At 37.9% G+C, this 17,852-nt stretch overlaps 1 protein-coding gene across 1 annotated transcript in view; it reads right to left on the bottom strand.

Annotated features, from left to right (window-relative positions):
• LOC125227993 overlaps positions 1-17,852 on the bottom strand; it is a 29,088-nt gene that overhangs the window by 2,535 nt on the left and 8,701 nt on the right. The window contains exons 4-6 of the mRNA XM_048132430.1: positions 3,491-3,644; positions 2,026-2,202; positions 1,338-1,504 (exon numbers count right to left, since the gene is read on the bottom strand). Of these exons, the coding sequence (XP_047988387.1) occupies positions 1,338-1,504; positions 2,026-2,202; positions 3,491-3,644 (498 nt within the window). The remainder of the gene's footprint in view (positions 1-1,337; positions 1,505-2,025; positions 2,203-3,490; positions 3,645-17,852) is intronic.

Genomic DNA, 17,852 nt, shown 5'->3' with positions numbered 1-17,852 from the left:
TTGAGCCATTTACTATTTTATAAAATTGGACAACAAGTATTGCACAATGGAATTACCTAAATGGCTCAACAATCGCGGTTCGTGATGGTACACCGTATTATTGAATATGGCATCGTAACATGGGGTAAAACGGCAGCAAATTACGTATACATTTAACAGTGATAAGTCCTATTTCCGTCATAAATAAAACTATACTGAACATGCACAGTTGAAAGGCAGGCGTTTTAACAAAATTAAATGGCGCTTTGTTAAACATTGAAGGCAAAACTGTAAACTATCCCAATATTCGGTGAAATGGACAAAATGATAATATATAAAATAAAATTACCTGGTTTAAGAAGCCAGATTAGATTTATTATAGCATGCGACAAAGTGTCATCTGCACATAAACAAGTTTAGATAACTAAGTACTAGTAGTAGTAACTACACTCTACACTACACACTATGGCATATGGCATGGGGTAAAATAAAAAGATCGCACACCTTTCATACCTCATAAATAAAAAAAAATCGGCAGGAAATTCAAAATATAAAATGTAACTTAAGAACTTATAGACACTTTAGAATGTATCAAGGTTATGCACAATTCCAAACTTGTTATGGCATAGTGGTATGGGGTAAAATTACTACTCCAATACTACATAATTCAATATGTCCAATCAATGAATCAATTGTTTTTTTGTTCTCCCTTCTATGTCTGTTCTTTTTTAGGGTTCCGTAGTGAACTAGGTACCCTTATAGTTTCGCCATGTCTGTCTGTCCGTCCGTCCGACCGTCCGTCCGCGGATAATCTCAGTAACCGTAAGCACTAGAAAGCTGAAATTTGGTACCAATATGTATATTAATCACGCCAACAAAGTGCAAAAATAAAAAATGGAAAAAAATGTTTTATTAGGGTACCCCCCCTACATGTAAAGTGGGGGCTGATATTTTTTTTTCATTCCAACCCCAACGTGTGATATATTGTTGGATAGGTATTTAAAAATGAATAAATGTTTACTAAGATCGTTTTTTGATAATATTAATATTTTCGGAAATAATCGCTCCTAAAGGAAAAAAAAGTGCGTCCCCCCCCCTCTAACTTTTGAACCATATGTTTAAAAAATATGAAAAAAATCACAAAAGTAGAACTTTATAAAGACTTTCTAGGAAAATTGTTTTGAACTTGATAGGTTCAGTAGTTTTTGAGAAAAATACGAAAAACTACGGAACCCTACACTGAGCGTGGCCCGACACGCTCTTGGCCGGTTTTTTTTGTTTGTATTTATGGTAATTTTACAGTGCCTTGGTATTTACTGTAATGCTGTGTTACTTATTTCACTAATAAATAAGATTACCTGATCGGTGGAGTCCTGGTTATCATCGGACTCGTCGTCGGAAGGCGCATCGAATCGTAAAGCGCCGGCCACACGGGACGGGCCCATGCTTAGGACCAAGGACAGTAGGGCGTTCATCTCGCCCGCGCCACCGTTGCGGTCCAGATCGTGTAGAGCGTTTAGACCCTCTGTTGAAAACGTGATAGTGTGAAAGTGGGTCCATATGTTTTTGGATATAAAAAAGTGTTTCATCAGTCACACTTCAAACCCAATTTATCCAACTGGTTTAGAAGTGTTTGAGTGTGTGAGTGGTGGGTCATTTTTTTTTCAAAATTGTCCACCCCACTTTTTTTGGATTTGGAAATTTTTATGTGATTTCCACTCAGAATCGCGAGCTCTTTCAATTCTAATAGGAGAAAAAAAGTGTCCTAAGTTTTTTTCCCATTCTGTTACCATTTTTTCATACATTTTGTATGGCGGTAACGGAATGGAAGGTTCGAAAAAATGTATGGAAATCATTGGACATTTTTTTTCTCTTATCAGGATCGAGAGACCTCCCGATTCTGAGTATTAATCGCGTAAAAATACCCTATGTTACAAAAAAAGTGGGGTGGACAACTTTGAAAAAAAAATGGCCCAAATTTACAGACACTAGTACAAATAAAGGATATTTGGGTATCGAATTGACACACTAAATGTCGCCACTTACCAACATCGCTCTCATCCTCAATAGGTATGCAGATCCTCCTAGGACAGGGCTTCTTGGCTGGAGGAGGGCGCGGCGGCGGCGCCCTTAGTTCAGGGTGCCTTCGCCACACGCCCCCGCGGAGCGCGGAGCGGACCATGCCGCGGCAAAGCGTTTGGAGGCGCGCTGGGCACTGTTCCTCTATGGAAATATATTGAAATCAGTTTAATACTCGTACTACACAATCACCTCTGTATTCAATAAAGGGGTAGGCAGAGCACTTGACTAAAGTTTCAGTGCCACTATTGGCAAATAAGAGGTTGAAAGAAAACGAAACTGTGACATTGCAGTGACAGGTTGCCAGCCTCTCGCCTGCGCCACAATTTAACGCCACAATGTGACAATATACCAAAGTCGCCTTCTACGACACACACGGGAAGAAAGCATAATACTGGTAGAATATAACTGTTTATCCTAATTTACAAATATACAATCAAAAAAAGTACCGTAAGCCTAACAAATCGAATGTTCTGAACTGATCATCGTGAAATCTTTGGCACTGTATTGTATGAAGTACAACAATACAAGTTTACCTTTTTGTTATATACAGAATTTGTTCATTTTGTTAAAGGCTATGTAAGGCTTCGTAGCGTATCACTGCGACCATTGCTGATCTATTGCGATCGACCATGATTTTATTACACCTGTATGCCACTTAATATCCTGGTCTTAAAAAGCGTATCTCGTTAGACTAAAGTCTCAAAAAACGAAAAGAAAGCCAGGGGTTAATTTTCGTTAACCTTTATTTTGTGTACCAGCAAACATTCAAAATAAAAAGAAGCCGGTAAACAAAACTTTGCGTACACGCCTCCGAGACAATAACAAGGTCACATATATATTTTTAGAATGCTGTTTTGTAAAGATGTTTGAAAACTCTACCATACAAAAACGTTCATAACAATAACAATTCTTTCACCACACTTTTTGTGGACAACTTTGGGCTCAAAGCAAGAACACGTTTGGTAAGTCAATTTTGTGTCTTAGGGCCAGTTGCATCAACCACATTTGACAGACACATCATCGTCACGCAGCAGACTTCTATGGAGCTTCCCATACAATAAAATTTTACGAACACTTTAACGGTGACAGACGGTTTGATGCAACCGGCCCTTAGTGTGAGGACTGAGTGCACGCTTGTATTGGCGTGCGGCGTGCATATCAAACAATTGAAGCTCATACAAGTGCATTCTCCGCTACGAGCGTCCACTGAGGCGCGACAGCGGTGAGCGGCAGTCCCATCGCTGTGTCTCGCTCCAATGTATGGTCGCCGCTCACCACTGTCGCGCTTAGACCAATGTCGTGGCTGAGCCGTTAATGCTCTAAGGGCCTTACACTAACAATTAATCACCTAATTTGGGGTTGATAGACCTGAAATAAAGAATTCCATTTCAATTTGAATGAGCACTAATAGAAAAGTATAATAAGTTACCCAATCTAATAAGTTCCCCGGCCTCCTCCTTGGTCGGGACGCGCAACGTCGCGAACGACACGTTGAGGACGCTGCGCGAGGTCCACTCGGCCTCGCCGACCCTCTTCACCTGGACTAGATTGTCGTTTAGCGGCATCACCAGGATACCACCCACCTGGAGGAAAAGTTTACAATAACTTCTATTTCCAACTGCTACAGCTTTTGTAAACTGAAATAGTTGTGGTGAAGAAGTAATAGGAGAGAAAGACTGAGGAAAAGGTGATGGACTTCATTTTCTCTGCATTGTGTAATTAAGCATACATAGTGTTCAATTGACGTATGAGAACATATTCTCGTCTGATTATATTGTTTTTATTTAAGTTTAGTTGTGGACACTTGGAGACCTTATACATCTCCAAGATTATGTGTTTAATGTTTAATGTTTATCTTACTTTAATTTTATTGTATAAATCTATATTTCCTTCCTTTGTAACATACGAGCACAGAATATAGTGTCTTACAGCTATGTTTTATTATTTGAATATTTAATTTAGCCTGGCAGCTTGAACATGTCATGCACACTTAAAAGTCTTTGCTGCGGTGGCGTCGTTGATCGGGTCGCCACCTTCCCGAATAAAGGTTGAGGAGGCGATGGCTGAGATACGCGTCATACTCGTGAACGGGTGCCGTCTGTGAAGACCGGTCTGTTTAAGCTTACTGGGGCTGTTATAACTTAGTAACTTTAATTCTAATTTTTATTAAATTAGGACACTTTGTTCGGTTGTCGTTTGTTTCCTTTCTTTTAGTGAATATTTTAAATATATGATTTTGACTCATGGAGACCATATACATCTCTAAGGAGAATTAGATTAAGTAGATATACATTTTATTTTTAGTTGTGACATTTAGAGTCATTTGCACCTCTAAAGTAATTTTAGACTTTTTTTTTTGTATTTGTACTTTTTATATTAAAATTTAGTGTAGTTCTTGGTTGTAATTCGACATTTAGAGACCTTCTACATCTCTAATTAATTGTATAGAGTTAACTTTAGTTAGAACTTAGAATTAGTATATAATAGTATCAATTGTAATTTCAACTCAATTTTAAATATTTTTTTAAATACCTATGTACATGTGACGTGTAAAAGTGCCCCTGTGGCCTATTTGCTGAATAAATTATTTTGATTTTTTTTTTTTTTGAGAGATAATATGAAATGGAAACAAATGAATTATGAGATGACGGGCGATAGAGAGGGACAAGGGCAAGTAAATGATGATTATGATGAGATGTAGTGGCGTGGGATATACTCATATACTAAAATAAAAATAACCAAGGTCTGCAGTCAAGGGCTGCAAGCTTTTAGCCAAATGACAAAGCTTCTTGTAATAAAAACCTAAGCTTTTATAAACGCTGGCCAGTTTTTTTATTGCACAATAACAACTGCCCATTACATAATGTTACAGAAGTGCATGATGAAACTTAAGATAACATATAACAATATCATTGGGAAACGGGTCAGGAATGTGAAAGGGAAAATGCAGTGGGACCTTAGCTCATATAAATAAAATAAAAAATAACAATATCATTGGAATGTGAAAATGCACTAAGAGTTCCACCACAACTTAGTGTTCTTTGAGTTTCCTAAAACTGGCGATTTCTACTATTTTGTTGACCCCTAATATACTAGATTAAGAGGCCTTATTCCTAAAGACGAGCGTTTTTTGCAAAATAGAACCTTTTTCATTCAAAATTATAAAGAAACTATAAATGATTATTAAAAAAATGATAATGTTCCTAAAAGTACATATCTTAAGCTAGAAAGTCAATTGGTACTACTTTAAAATATGTCTTTTTATACTTCCGAAAAATCAGTTTTTTCGGAAGACGTTTTCAATTTTCATAGTGGGATAGCTCGTTTAGAATCGTGATTGTGCTGTTAAAAATGTTATTTGGGGTAATAAATGATCACAATCCTATTTGTTATATCCTGTACGAGTTAGCTAATACTTTGACATTTTAAGATTTACTTGAAATGGTGGATAAATAACCTTCCGTATCCTCCCCTTTTTTTCGATAAAAAGAGGTTTACATTATGTATTTTTCCTGCGATTCCTGCATTTTTTGTAACTCTTAAATAATATTATCCTAAACTAGAACTTCTTATTGACCTATAAGAAAAAAATCATACATATAAGACATACCTTTCTGTCGATAGATATGTTTTTAAAACACCTAAAATTCGAATAAAAGACACTGTGCTAACGCGAGCCCGCTCAGTCTGCGCCGAGCGCTCGAAGACAACGGACCTGCGTTTGATCGTCCGGCGCACCTAGCTTTCGTAAGCAGCTCGATAGTTCCGAGAAGTGCCGTAAACTGCGACTAAACAAATCTTGATCCTTTTTACACCTTATGCAATTTTAGCATTCGACATGCTTTTCATATGATTTTGGATTTTAAGTTATACGTGAAGTTTGTTGAGAGTTTGAATTATTATTATATTTTGGGACCAGGATGAGTTCGGGTTCTCATGATGATGGAGTCAGGCAGGAGATGTTCAACAGAACTGCTATTCTACTTATCATAACTCCACCATGTTTGGGCTCATTAGATTTGGGCTGATGAGCACCATCGATCTAGATGAGGTCCAAGGTCTCATGATGGAGTCAGGAGGTGGTCAACAGAACTGCTATTCTCCTCATCATAACCCCATCATGTTTGGGCTCATCATGGGCGCCGTCCACTGATGACAAGTCAAAAGCTTCAAGGAGTTACTAGACTTACTTACTTCGTTCTCAGTGGTAGCAACTACTCGGAGCCTTGATGATACATTAGAAGGATCGAGAAGTTATGGTCTATTAGCAGTATTGGGGAAAAGGGGGGTTTAGCTAGGGAAAAAGAAACAAAATAAAAAAGGGGTTAGTTTGTAGATAGATAGCCCTTCAGGCTTACTTGCTTAGGATGCCCGATAATGTGGTTTGATTGGGCCTAAGGATTCCAGACGGTATCGCAAGTTCTCACCCCAAACCGGAATCGAAAATAGAGCGTAGCCGATGTTTTCTAAATATTTTTTAATATTTATTTCATGTATGTTTCACTCACTAACTTCTATTCTAAAAATTTTCTTCATTACGTCATTAATTTTCTCACATATAACTTTCTAGGCCTAAATCTGATAAAATACTCTTCTATAACACTATATTATTATGCTACAATAACCTTTATTCTTTTTTTTAAAATATAAATAAATAAAATTTTAAAAATTAGTCAAAAATACAGCATCGAAGGGTTCTACTTATTCACGCTAGACGATCACAAGGCCAAATTTACGGGGTATATTTAAAGGGGGGTTAGTTATAAGTATGTTTAGTCAAGTAAGTAAGTAAATAAGTAAGGTGAGCGGAGATTTAGTTACAGGATGTCTGAGATTTTGAGTGATACCGGAAACACGTTGTATAACACTGAAATTTTCATTTTAGTAATTTTACAGGAAAGCCCATTTTGTGTCAAAATCGGTCTTGCAAGGTATTTCGAACTACAGTTAACGATACAAACTAGGTTTTAGTGCCAGTTTTCTGCTAGTGGTCAACGTTAAAGTTATATTTTTATCCATTGACCATCGAAATAATATAGAAGTAATAATTTACAAGAATGGAATAACGTCTTGTTCACATAACTGTAATAAAAGAAATATTGAATTACCTTTATCAGACTCGAGTAGGGACAAAAGATATCCAAGCTAGCCCAAAAAGACAGATTTTATGATTTATTCCTATCATTTTTTTCATATTCATCATTTTCCATACATTTGCTTCTCAAATCTTTTGATTTTGTGGTAAATGGTAATAGACAGATAGAGTTTAGTAAAATATGCACACGTCTTTGTGAAAAGTGTATAAAGTGTATAATATACGACGCATAACACTCAACTCCCGGCTAGTAATTTTAAATTATCACAAAACACAACTTTCTACAGCAAATATTTACTTTAAACTGATTATATATTTCACTTATTAGCTAAAAGAATTGAGAGCAAAACCAGAAAGTGATAATGGTATAATATTAGCGGGTTAAACTACACTATCTCGCTCTAACTAGCCCTGGATGCAACCCTTTGGTCATAAAATAGGCACTACCTGAATCCGAGCAGTGTCTAACTTATGAATTTACATATATTTTATAGACGCGGTGGTAGTTTTGTAAAATAACCAGGCTGATATTACACGTTTTCGTCCAAAAATATATCTTTTTTCAATTCCGGAATTTTCGAGATTATGTGTTTCAATTCCGGAACTGTAATATCGGAAAAAATGTCCGAAATTCCGGATTTTCGAGATTCCGGAATTCCGGAATGCAAGCCCTCCTCATCATAACCCCATCATGTTTGGGCTCATTAGATTTGGGCTGACGAGCACCATCGAACTAGATGAGGTCCAGGGTCTCATGATGGAGTCAGGAGGTGGTCAACAGAACTGCTATTCTCCTCATCATAACCCCATCATGTTTGGGCTCATTAGATTTGGGCTGACGAGCACCACCGAACTAGATGAGGTCCAAGGTCTTATGACGGGGTCAGGAGGTGGCCAACAGAACTGCTATTCTCCTCATCATAACCCCATCATGTTCGGGCTCATTAGATTTGGGCTGACGAGCACCATCGAACTAGATGAGGTCCAAGGTCTCATGATGGAGTCAGGAGGTGGTCAACAGAACTGCTATTCTCCTCATCATAACCTCATCATGTTTGGGCTCATTAGATTTGGGCTGACGAGCACCATCGAACTAGCTGAGGTCCAAGGTCTCATGACGGGGTCAGGAGGTGGCCAACAGAACTGCTATTCTCCTCATCATAACCCCATCATGTTCGGGCTCATTAGATTTGGGCTGACGAGCACCATCGAACTAGATGAGGTCCAAGGTCTCATGATGGAGTCAGGAGGTGGTCAACAGAACTGCTATTCTCCTCATCATAACCCCATCATGTTTGGGCTCATTAGATTTGGGCTGACGAGCACCATCGAACTAGATGAGGTCCAGGGTCTCATGATGGAGTCAGGAGGTGGTCAACAGAACTGCTATTCTCCTCATCATAACCCCATCATGTTTGGGCTCATTAGATTTGGGCTGACGAGCACCACCGAACTAGATGAGGTCCAAGGTCTCATGATGGAGTCAGGAGGTGGTCAACAGAACTGCTATTCTCCTCATCATAACCCCATCATGTTTGGGCTCATTAGATTTAGGCTGACGAGCACCATCGAACTAGATTAGGTCCAGGGTCTCATGATGGAGTCAGGAGGTGGCCAACAGAACTGCTATTCTCCTCATCATAATCCCATCATGTTCGGGCTCATTAGATTTGGGCTGACGAGCACCATCGAACTAGACGAGGTCCAAGTTCTCATGATGGAGTCAGGAGGTGGTCAACAGAACTGCTATTCTCCTCATCATAACCCCATCATGTTTGGGCTCATTATAAATATGTGGAAGGTCGTTAATAATAATAAATGTTTTATTAGGGTACCCCTACATGTAAAGAGGGGCAGATATTTTTTTTCATTTCAACCCCAACGTGTGATATATTGTTAGATAGGTATTTAAAAATGAATAGGTTTTACTAAGATCGATTTTTGATAATTTTCATATTTTCGGAAATAATCGCTATAACTTTTGAACCATATGTTTAAAAATATGAAAAAATCACAAAAGTAGAACTTTACAAAGACTTTCTTTGAAAATTTGTTTTGAACTTTATAGGTTAGTTTTTGAGAAAAATACGGAAAACTACGGAACCCTACACTGAGCATGGCCCGACACGCTTTTGGCCGGTTTTTATTTTATTTTAATACTTTTCTGTGCTATTCATACATAGCCCACCCTAGGGGATTCAGTATTGACAGCTTCTTTTTTCTTTCTGCATATATTTGTTTCCGCTTTTAAGTTTATTGTAAATAAGACTGCTTGCACTTACATTGAGATTATAATTACATAATGCTATTAAATTAAATCTAATGAAGCGTTGTTTTATTTCCTAAATCTCAAAACCCTTTAAATCGAATATGTATAGTAATGAGCAAAAATTTTACCGCAGGCTTTCCAAACCGACGATGCTTGATCAGCTACTTTTAGAACGAACATGTATGTACATATTTTGATTTTCACCCTTTAAAATGTTTCTAAGACGCAACGTTTTGCAAATTTGGTCACGTCATGCACAGTTAAACTGTGGAATGAATTGTCGCCAGCGGTATTTCCGGACCAATGCGACTATCAAACCTTCAAGAAAAGAGCGTACATCCATCTTAAAGGCCGGCAACGCACCTCCAACACTTCTGGTGTCCATGGGCGGCAGTGATCGCTTACCATCAGGCAGCCTATCTGCTCGTTTGCCTCCTATCCCATAAAAAAACGTTTAATATTTTTTATGAAAAAAAAAACCGCCGCCTTTCGGGTTGTGGTGAAAGCTACTTGCGAATGTTGGATTATGTAGAAATGTGTAGGTATTTTTTAAAACTGCTTTTAATGCTTTAATTATTTGATGGCAACACAAATCAATATACGTATAACGCTAAGGTTTGAGGAGTTTCTCAATTCCTCATGAATCCGATTATAAGAAATCGAAGCTTGACAAACTTTGACTTGAAAACTCAATAATTATGCTTAACAAACATAACTAAATAAATGTCACTGTTCTGAACTTAAATGCATGCTTTTCTTACAAAAATACCAAAGTCACTATGAGTGTGCCGTTCAGATTTGAGGAGTTCGGTTCTGACCATCATCAGCAGTTCTACTGCACCAAATGTCACTGTTCCGGACGTAAGTGCATGCTGTTCTTATAAAAATACCAAAGTCACTATAAGCGTGCCGTTCAGATTTGAAGAGTTTGGTTCTGAGTGTTCTGACCATCATCAGCAGTTCCACTGCACCAAATATCACTGTTCTGGACTGGACGTAAGTGCATGATGTTCTTATAAGAATACCAAAGTCACTATAAGTGTTCCGTTCAGATTTGAGAAGATCGGTTCTGATCTGACCATCATCAGCAGTTCCACTGCACCAAATGTCACTGTTCTGGACGAAAGTGCATGCTGTTCTTATAAAAATACCAAAGTCACTATAAGCGTGCCGTTCAGATTTGAGAAGTTCCGTTCTGGCCATCATCAGCAGTTCCACTGCACCAAATGTCACTGTTCCGTACCTAAATGCATGCTGTTACTTTAAAAACACAAAAATCACCATACGTATGCCTTTCAGATTCGAGGAGTTCCCTCGATTACTCCAGGATCCCATCATCAGAACTGGGTTCTGAGAAAAATGGGACCAATCTGTATTCATATACATTCAATATATTTTTTTTAATCGGTCCAGTAACAACGGAGATATCGAGGAACAAACATAAAAAAATGAAAAAAATAAATAAACATACAGACGAATTGAGGACCTCGCCTCAAATCTCTCAGATTTGAGGCGACGGTTAAAAAGTGACACATCATGAGCAGTTCCAATGCACCAAATGTCACTGTTCTGGACGTAAGTGCATGCTGTTCTTATAAAAATATGAAAGTCAGTATAACTGTGATAATTTCCGAAAATATTAATATTATCAAAAAACGATCTTAGTAAACCCTTATTCATTTTTAAATACCTATCCAAAAATATATCACACGTTGGGGTTGGAATGAAAAAAAAAATCAGCCCCCACTTTACACTTTACACTAATAAAACATTTTTTTCCATTTTTCATTTTTACACTTTGTTGACGTGTGTTCAGTTTTGCCCATCATTTTTCGGATATTTTTTCATGTTAACTGTGGCAACACTTTGTCACAGTTGAAATTCGAATATTAAAAAAAAACGGTTGCTCTGTCATGCAATTGACAGAGCCAGTACGCAACAGATTCGCGAACAGTCACCATCACCTTAGCCAGTCTCGCTATTTCTCGCAGTAAATTATTTGAAAGCACCATCACCCGTAATTTAACTTAATTTCAATCAGTGTTGTGTATCGGAGAGCGCCAGGATCATCCGTGGAGAGAACGTCGAAGGTCTAAGTTGAAAGCTCGAAGGTAACGGTTTTACGCTTCCTCTAGCTTGCGACAAGGAGCTGAAATCACCGCCAGCGGGCCTACAGCGCGACCAACGACTCAGTCCTCACATTCCCGGACTGTAAGGTAAACTTCGCTTACACTCATTTCACACTATTCGTCTAACATCACATTTATCATTTTCACTCCATACCAACTTCCTTGCTGACTCGGCCCTAAATTCCACTCTATCGTTTTCCCCTTTTCGCCCCCATACAGTCCATTAATTGTCGAACATTTTGGCCTTCGACCCGCATACTTTGATAAAGCGCCTATGATTTGTCGTTTTCGTTTTAAATATTCGCTTTCTCAAATTTGTATTGTCATTTTTCGCACTTTAAAATTTAGGGTAGACTTGTTAAAATTTTGTGGGTAAGCAAGAAAGTTGGTCGGGTAATGGTGCTTTAACAAAAATCATTCACTCACTTTTCATTTTATTGGCAACAATTTTGTCAAGTGTCACCTGTCAGCTGACACCTGTCACTTCTGTCAGTGTCAATCAACCGACTTTTGTGTTGTGATTTATTCTGTGAAGATTAGTTTTGTTGTAATTTTATATTAATATCGCCGTTTTTAGTGTAATTTAACGCCGTAATAATGACGAATGGCGATAAGTCTGTCGGAACCGAGGTTGACACGGTGATGATTGCGCGTGACTATCAGGTAATGAGAATTGAATATTTGCAAATGTTGTCGGACTCCGAACTTGCGTTATGTGACGAAAGTGAGCTGTGTTCTATAGCGAAGAACTTCCATGAAGCGCAAATAAAGTTATTAAGTAGTGCTCCTCGGTCCGAACACAGGGAGATCTGCTCACATACCGCGATGTTCGATTCGAAAGTAAGGGCAGTACGGTCGAGGTTACAGAATAGAAAGCCTTGTGCTGGGACTTCGTCAGTCTCGGGCGTGCCGCAGCCGGTCTTGCCTAAGTTACCAAAACTGCAAATTAAAGCATTTGATGGGAAAATTGAAAATTGGGTAACATTTATGCAGTTGTTTAATTCTTTGGTGGACAAGCGGACTGACATTGCTCCGGTTGAAAAATTGCATTATCTTTTGTCCAGTGTGCAAAATGAAGCTTATGACCTTATAAAGAATTATCCTGTCACCGATGACAACTATAAGGTAGCATATGAAGCGCTGTACAAGCAATATAACAAAACTAGATTAATTGCTGCTACTTACTATGAGAAGCTTGTACAGTGTGAGCCGGTGAAGGCATCCCGCGCTAGTGACCTGCAGCGGGTTTATAGGGTTTTTGCTGAGAATTTGTCGATTTTGAAAGGTTTCAACTTACCGGACAAAAATTTCCTTCTCGTACAACTACTGTGGTCGAAGCTTGATAGGAACACTAAAGAGCAATTCGAATTAGAACATAACTCTGATGACATTACTGAGTTTAGTAAATTGCAGGATTTTATTGAAAAGCGACACCGTGCCTTAGACGCGGCAGGGGCATCGGGGTTTGTTGCTAGTGCTCCGCAGCCAAGTAGTAGCAAGCCATCTAATAAGCCAAAAGTAGCCTTGGTAGTCTCGGCTCCTAAGTGTGAGGTGTGTGGACAGGCCCATAGTCTTACATCCTGTCCAACCTTTTTGAATTATGACCCCGCTTCTCGGTTTAAATGTGCAAAAGAGAATAAGTTGTGTATTCTGTGTTTGTCGGGGTCACATCCTATGAGGTCTTGCAAGTCGAAGCAGCGGTGTGAGCAATGTCGGTTCTCTCACCATACGCTGTTGCATTTTAATAGTGGTAAGGTGCCCGTACCCCCGGCAACGGATGTGGATAATTTGAAGCATCCATCGAGCTCAACAAATCCTCTGGTGATGGTAGCCAATAATGTTGCCGCTTCATCTCTATTTTCGACTGCGAGAGTATTGGTGGAGAATGCCAGAGGTAATTTAGTTGAGGTAAGGGCCTTGCTTGACTGTGCCAGTGGTTGTAATTTCATAAGTGAGGCATGTGCACAGAGACTTGGTCTCCGGGCAGAATATGGGAACCATGCCATCACTGGTATCGGTGAACTCGTGTCGAAGCCTGGTGGCACATTGTCATGTACCATCACACCGAGCGTTGGGAAGGCTGATACTAGCCTCTCGTTTCAGGCTTATTTGCTGCCTAAAATTTGTCCTGAGATGCCGCCTGAACTTGTCGACCTGTCATCATGGCAACATATTAGGGGCTTAGAATTAGCTGACCCCTACTGGCACATTCCAGGACCTGTTGATTTATTGTTGAATGTCAATATTTTCGCTTCTTCGTTGCGCCCAGGTTTAATCCATGGGGCCCCGGGCCAGGCGACTGCCGTCAACACCGTTTTCGGGTGGATTCTGATGGGAGACGCAGGCGACTGTACTACGGACATTTGTCGTTCTCGGTTCCGTAACAACAGTTGTCAGCTGGTAGTGGGCAAGTTATCGCTTGACGACTCCATTAAGAGGTTCTGGGAGTTGGAAGATGTCAACTCTCCGAACACCGTCATTTTATCGAAGGAAGATCAGCTGGCAACCCCAGGCTAGCAAACACTTGTATTCAGATCTCTACGAGTTTTTATTTATTAAAAATATGTAAAGTTATATGAAGATCAGTATAAGTGCACAAGAAAGTTGTAGAAATAAAAGGACTTCAGAAAATAACAACCAATCGTCAATTTAAAACGGATTGTAGCAGAATCTTATATTGGTAAGAATAAACAAACTACCGTTTATGTTTGAAATCTATCAACAAACTGCATTTATATGTCACATTATCCTATGATTGGACGAGAGGCCTGACAGGATTGCACTACTGCCAACCTCAGGAGCAAAAAAAAAAAAAAAAAAAAAAGTTACCAGCACAAAAAAAAACCGATTGCGTTCAGAAACTAGATCACAAAAATCGATTCTCGATCGATTTTTTGTATCGATTATAAGAAATAAATTGATGTCCTATTTGGAAAAAAAAAAAAAACAATGTCGCCGTCTAATGTAAAGCATATTTCATGTTCAAAATGCGATAAAATTATAAAGAATGGCGAAATTATTAAATGCGAAATATGTCAAAATTATTATGACTTACCTTGCGCTATACTTACTCGGCGATTATTTGATCTGATGACAAAGGAAGATAAAAAAAACTGGAAATGCAGAATGTGTGTAAGAAAACCAGTAAATAAAATCGCATCACGCCAAAAAGCTAACACTATGAAAATTAATAATGACAAAAATAGTAAAGACAAGTCCGAACCGAGCACTGCGACTAAAGTTTTATTACCTGAAATTTCTGAAAATACTAAGACCGACGGAAAAGTCCCTGAAAACTCTTGTACATCTAGCGATATGGTAATATTGCCTACAGCCACATCGCTCGACCTAGACAATTTATCAGACTGTGACGAGATTCATTCCAATCACGCAAACTCAACTCTAAACAGCAGCATGCGAAATACAGCTTCACCTATTGCAAACGCTAAAAATACTAATTCTAGCACACAGCAGACATTAACTAAAGTAATTATGAGTAAGTCAAAACATATTCAAACCCCGGTCAAAGAAAACAAACCCACATCAGAGTCTTCAGATGAGCAGACCGAATCAGAAACAGATACACTTTCGGAGACGTCTGAAATTCGTGACACAACTTCACGGAGCCTACCCAATATTGCAACTATTGCAAGTGAATACAACATAGACGAATTAAGTAACCAAGTCACCATATTATCAACGCAACTTGCTAGCGCACACTCGGAAATAGACCGCCTCAATACGGAAGTTACGACTCTCAATAAACAAATTGAAGAAAAAATGAAGCTGATAAATACTTACAAAAAATTACTTACTGAAAGTACATCACCTAGTATAAAGAAAACGCCTGCAAAAACTAAACATCTCCACAAAGATACAACTACGCAGAAGAAGAAGAAATCGAGAAAGAAAAATCAGCAACCGAGTCAGCAAGACAAAAGTTTAAATAAAGAAACCAATTCACTTGAACATTCACATGATTCTAGAGCGTACGAATCAGAAGCGGAAGAAGCAGCGATATCTCCTAACAACCGACATTCGACTACACCAACAGTGCAGAATGAAGAAAAAATCGTGAAACAAAAAATCTGTATGTTAAGTTCTAACAAATATAACAAAGTTCTCAATAACACTGAACACTTTTTAGGCTCCGATTATGAACTATGTCATTACCTTTCTCCAGGTGCAGATATAGAACATCTCTTATGTAACCTAGATAATAAGTTGATCAATTTTACAATGAATGACCATTGTATTATATTCATAGGCGAGCAAGACTTTTTAGTAACAAAAAATTATGAAAACCTTGTATTATCCATAAGAAAGTCATTAGAAAAAGTCACTCATACCAATATAATAATTTGTATACCCACTTTTAACTGTGGAAATTTTAGTAATATGTATAACAGAAGAGTAGAATTGTTTAGTGAATTACTATATCAAGATGTGTATAAGTATGAATATGCTTATATATTTGACAGTAACCGTAATCTGACCTATGACAGTGTGATGTTTTCTCAGCAAACGGGGCGTCTTAATAACAGTGGTTTTAAGGCTATACTTAAAGACTTAAGAAATTTTCTTCTCCAAATTAACGAAGAAAATAACATGTCACTTCTTGAAAGGTCATTGTTTTTTCGAAAGTAAACCTTTAAATCAATGTCGGGACAAATTACCAATAAGATTACTACATCAAAATATACAAGGAATTTTATCGAAGCTCCATAGTTTGGAATTGTGCCTAGCAGAATTTGCAGGGAATGATATGTTGATCGACATACTGTGTATGACTGAAACTTTTGTAAAACGCGGTAGCGAAAAAAGTATTCATTTAAAAAATTATAACTTGGCTTCTAGCTTCTGCAGGGCCGAGAAAAAACGAGGAGGAACTTGTATTCTATTGAGAAAGGGGATTGATTATAAGGCGCTGCCGTTATGCAATGAACTTTCTGTAGAAAAAACATTCGAATGTTGTGGTATAGACATCCCTTCGCTTAATTGTATTGTTATTTGCATATATAGAATACCACAAAATAACTTAATCCAGTTGTTTTTCGAACACTTAGAGAATCTTCTTCATAAAATCTCCTATAAAACAAAAAAGAAAATAATAATTACTGGAGACTTCAATATTGATATTTTGAAAGAAAATACTGCATCATATACGCTCAGAGGATTATTAAAAAACTTCAACTTAACATTGCATATAAATCAACCAACACGCTTAAAATCATGCATAGACCATATAGCAAGTGACATCAGTGATGCTAAGGGCTACGTATTCCCTGTTCAATTATCTGATCACGACACTTGTCAAGTTCTTGAATTTCCAGTAAAAGGTATCCCAATAAATAAAACCCAGGACTACTGGTATGTAACAAAACGAGACATGTGTAAGGAGAACATACAAAAGTTTAAAGGTTATATAACTAATCTTTCATGGGCTGAAGAGTTTTCCATAAAGAGTATAAATACAGCTTTCAATGGATTTCATGATACCTTTACATTATTTTACAACCTTTGCTTTCCTGAAAATATAATAAAAATTAAAGCAAATAGCGGCGGTCCTAAATGGATAACAAAAGGACTCAAAGTATCCAGTAGAACGAAAAGAAAACTAAGAGCAATATATTATAAAGAAAAAACTACCCAGAGTAGATTAGAGTTTAATTCATATTCTAAATTATTGAAAGCTTGCGTTATTATATCCAAAAAAAATGTTAACAGCAAATATGTACAAAAGTCAAAAAATAAATGTAGAGCTGTTTGGAATGTTATTAAAAATACGCATGATCGAAATTTTACCCGACAAGAAATCGAATCCATTGAGTCTGATTCCAAAACTATTACGGACCCGTCTGAAATTGCAAAGTTGTTCAATGATTTCTTGATTGACTCGACAAATGTTGACATAAACGTGAACGCGGAAGAACACAGCGAAGGGCCATCATTGAAGGTCGAAAGACTTCGGGATAGTATATTTCTAACGCCATGCACAGTACACGAAATAGAGAAGATCATTAAATCCTTAAATAATACAAACTCTACAGGCTTTGACGATGTAGCAACTTATGTCCTCAAGGAATGTGTTTCAGAAGTTTCCCCTATTTTGACTCATTTAGTCAATCTATCCTTCATGGAAGGTACTTTTCCTGAGCGGCTTAAAAAGTCCATAGTGAAACCTATTCACAAAAAGGGTAGTAAAACTGACATACGAAATTATCGCCCAATAACACTAGTTCCAATATTTTCCAAGATATTTGAGCGAGCATTTCATAATCGCGTAACAAAATTTCTG

This window comes from Leguminivora glycinivorella, chromosome 7, assembly GCF_023078275.1.
Source record: "Leguminivora glycinivorella isolate SPB_JAAS2020 chromosome 7, LegGlyc_1.1, whole genome shotgun sequence".
Classification (NCBI taxonomy): Eukaryota; Metazoa; Arthropoda; class Insecta; order Lepidoptera; family Tortricidae; genus Leguminivora; species Leguminivora glycinivorella.
Note: the sequence above shows the minus strand (reverse complement) of the source record. Positions and strands in the feature narration are given on the sequence as shown.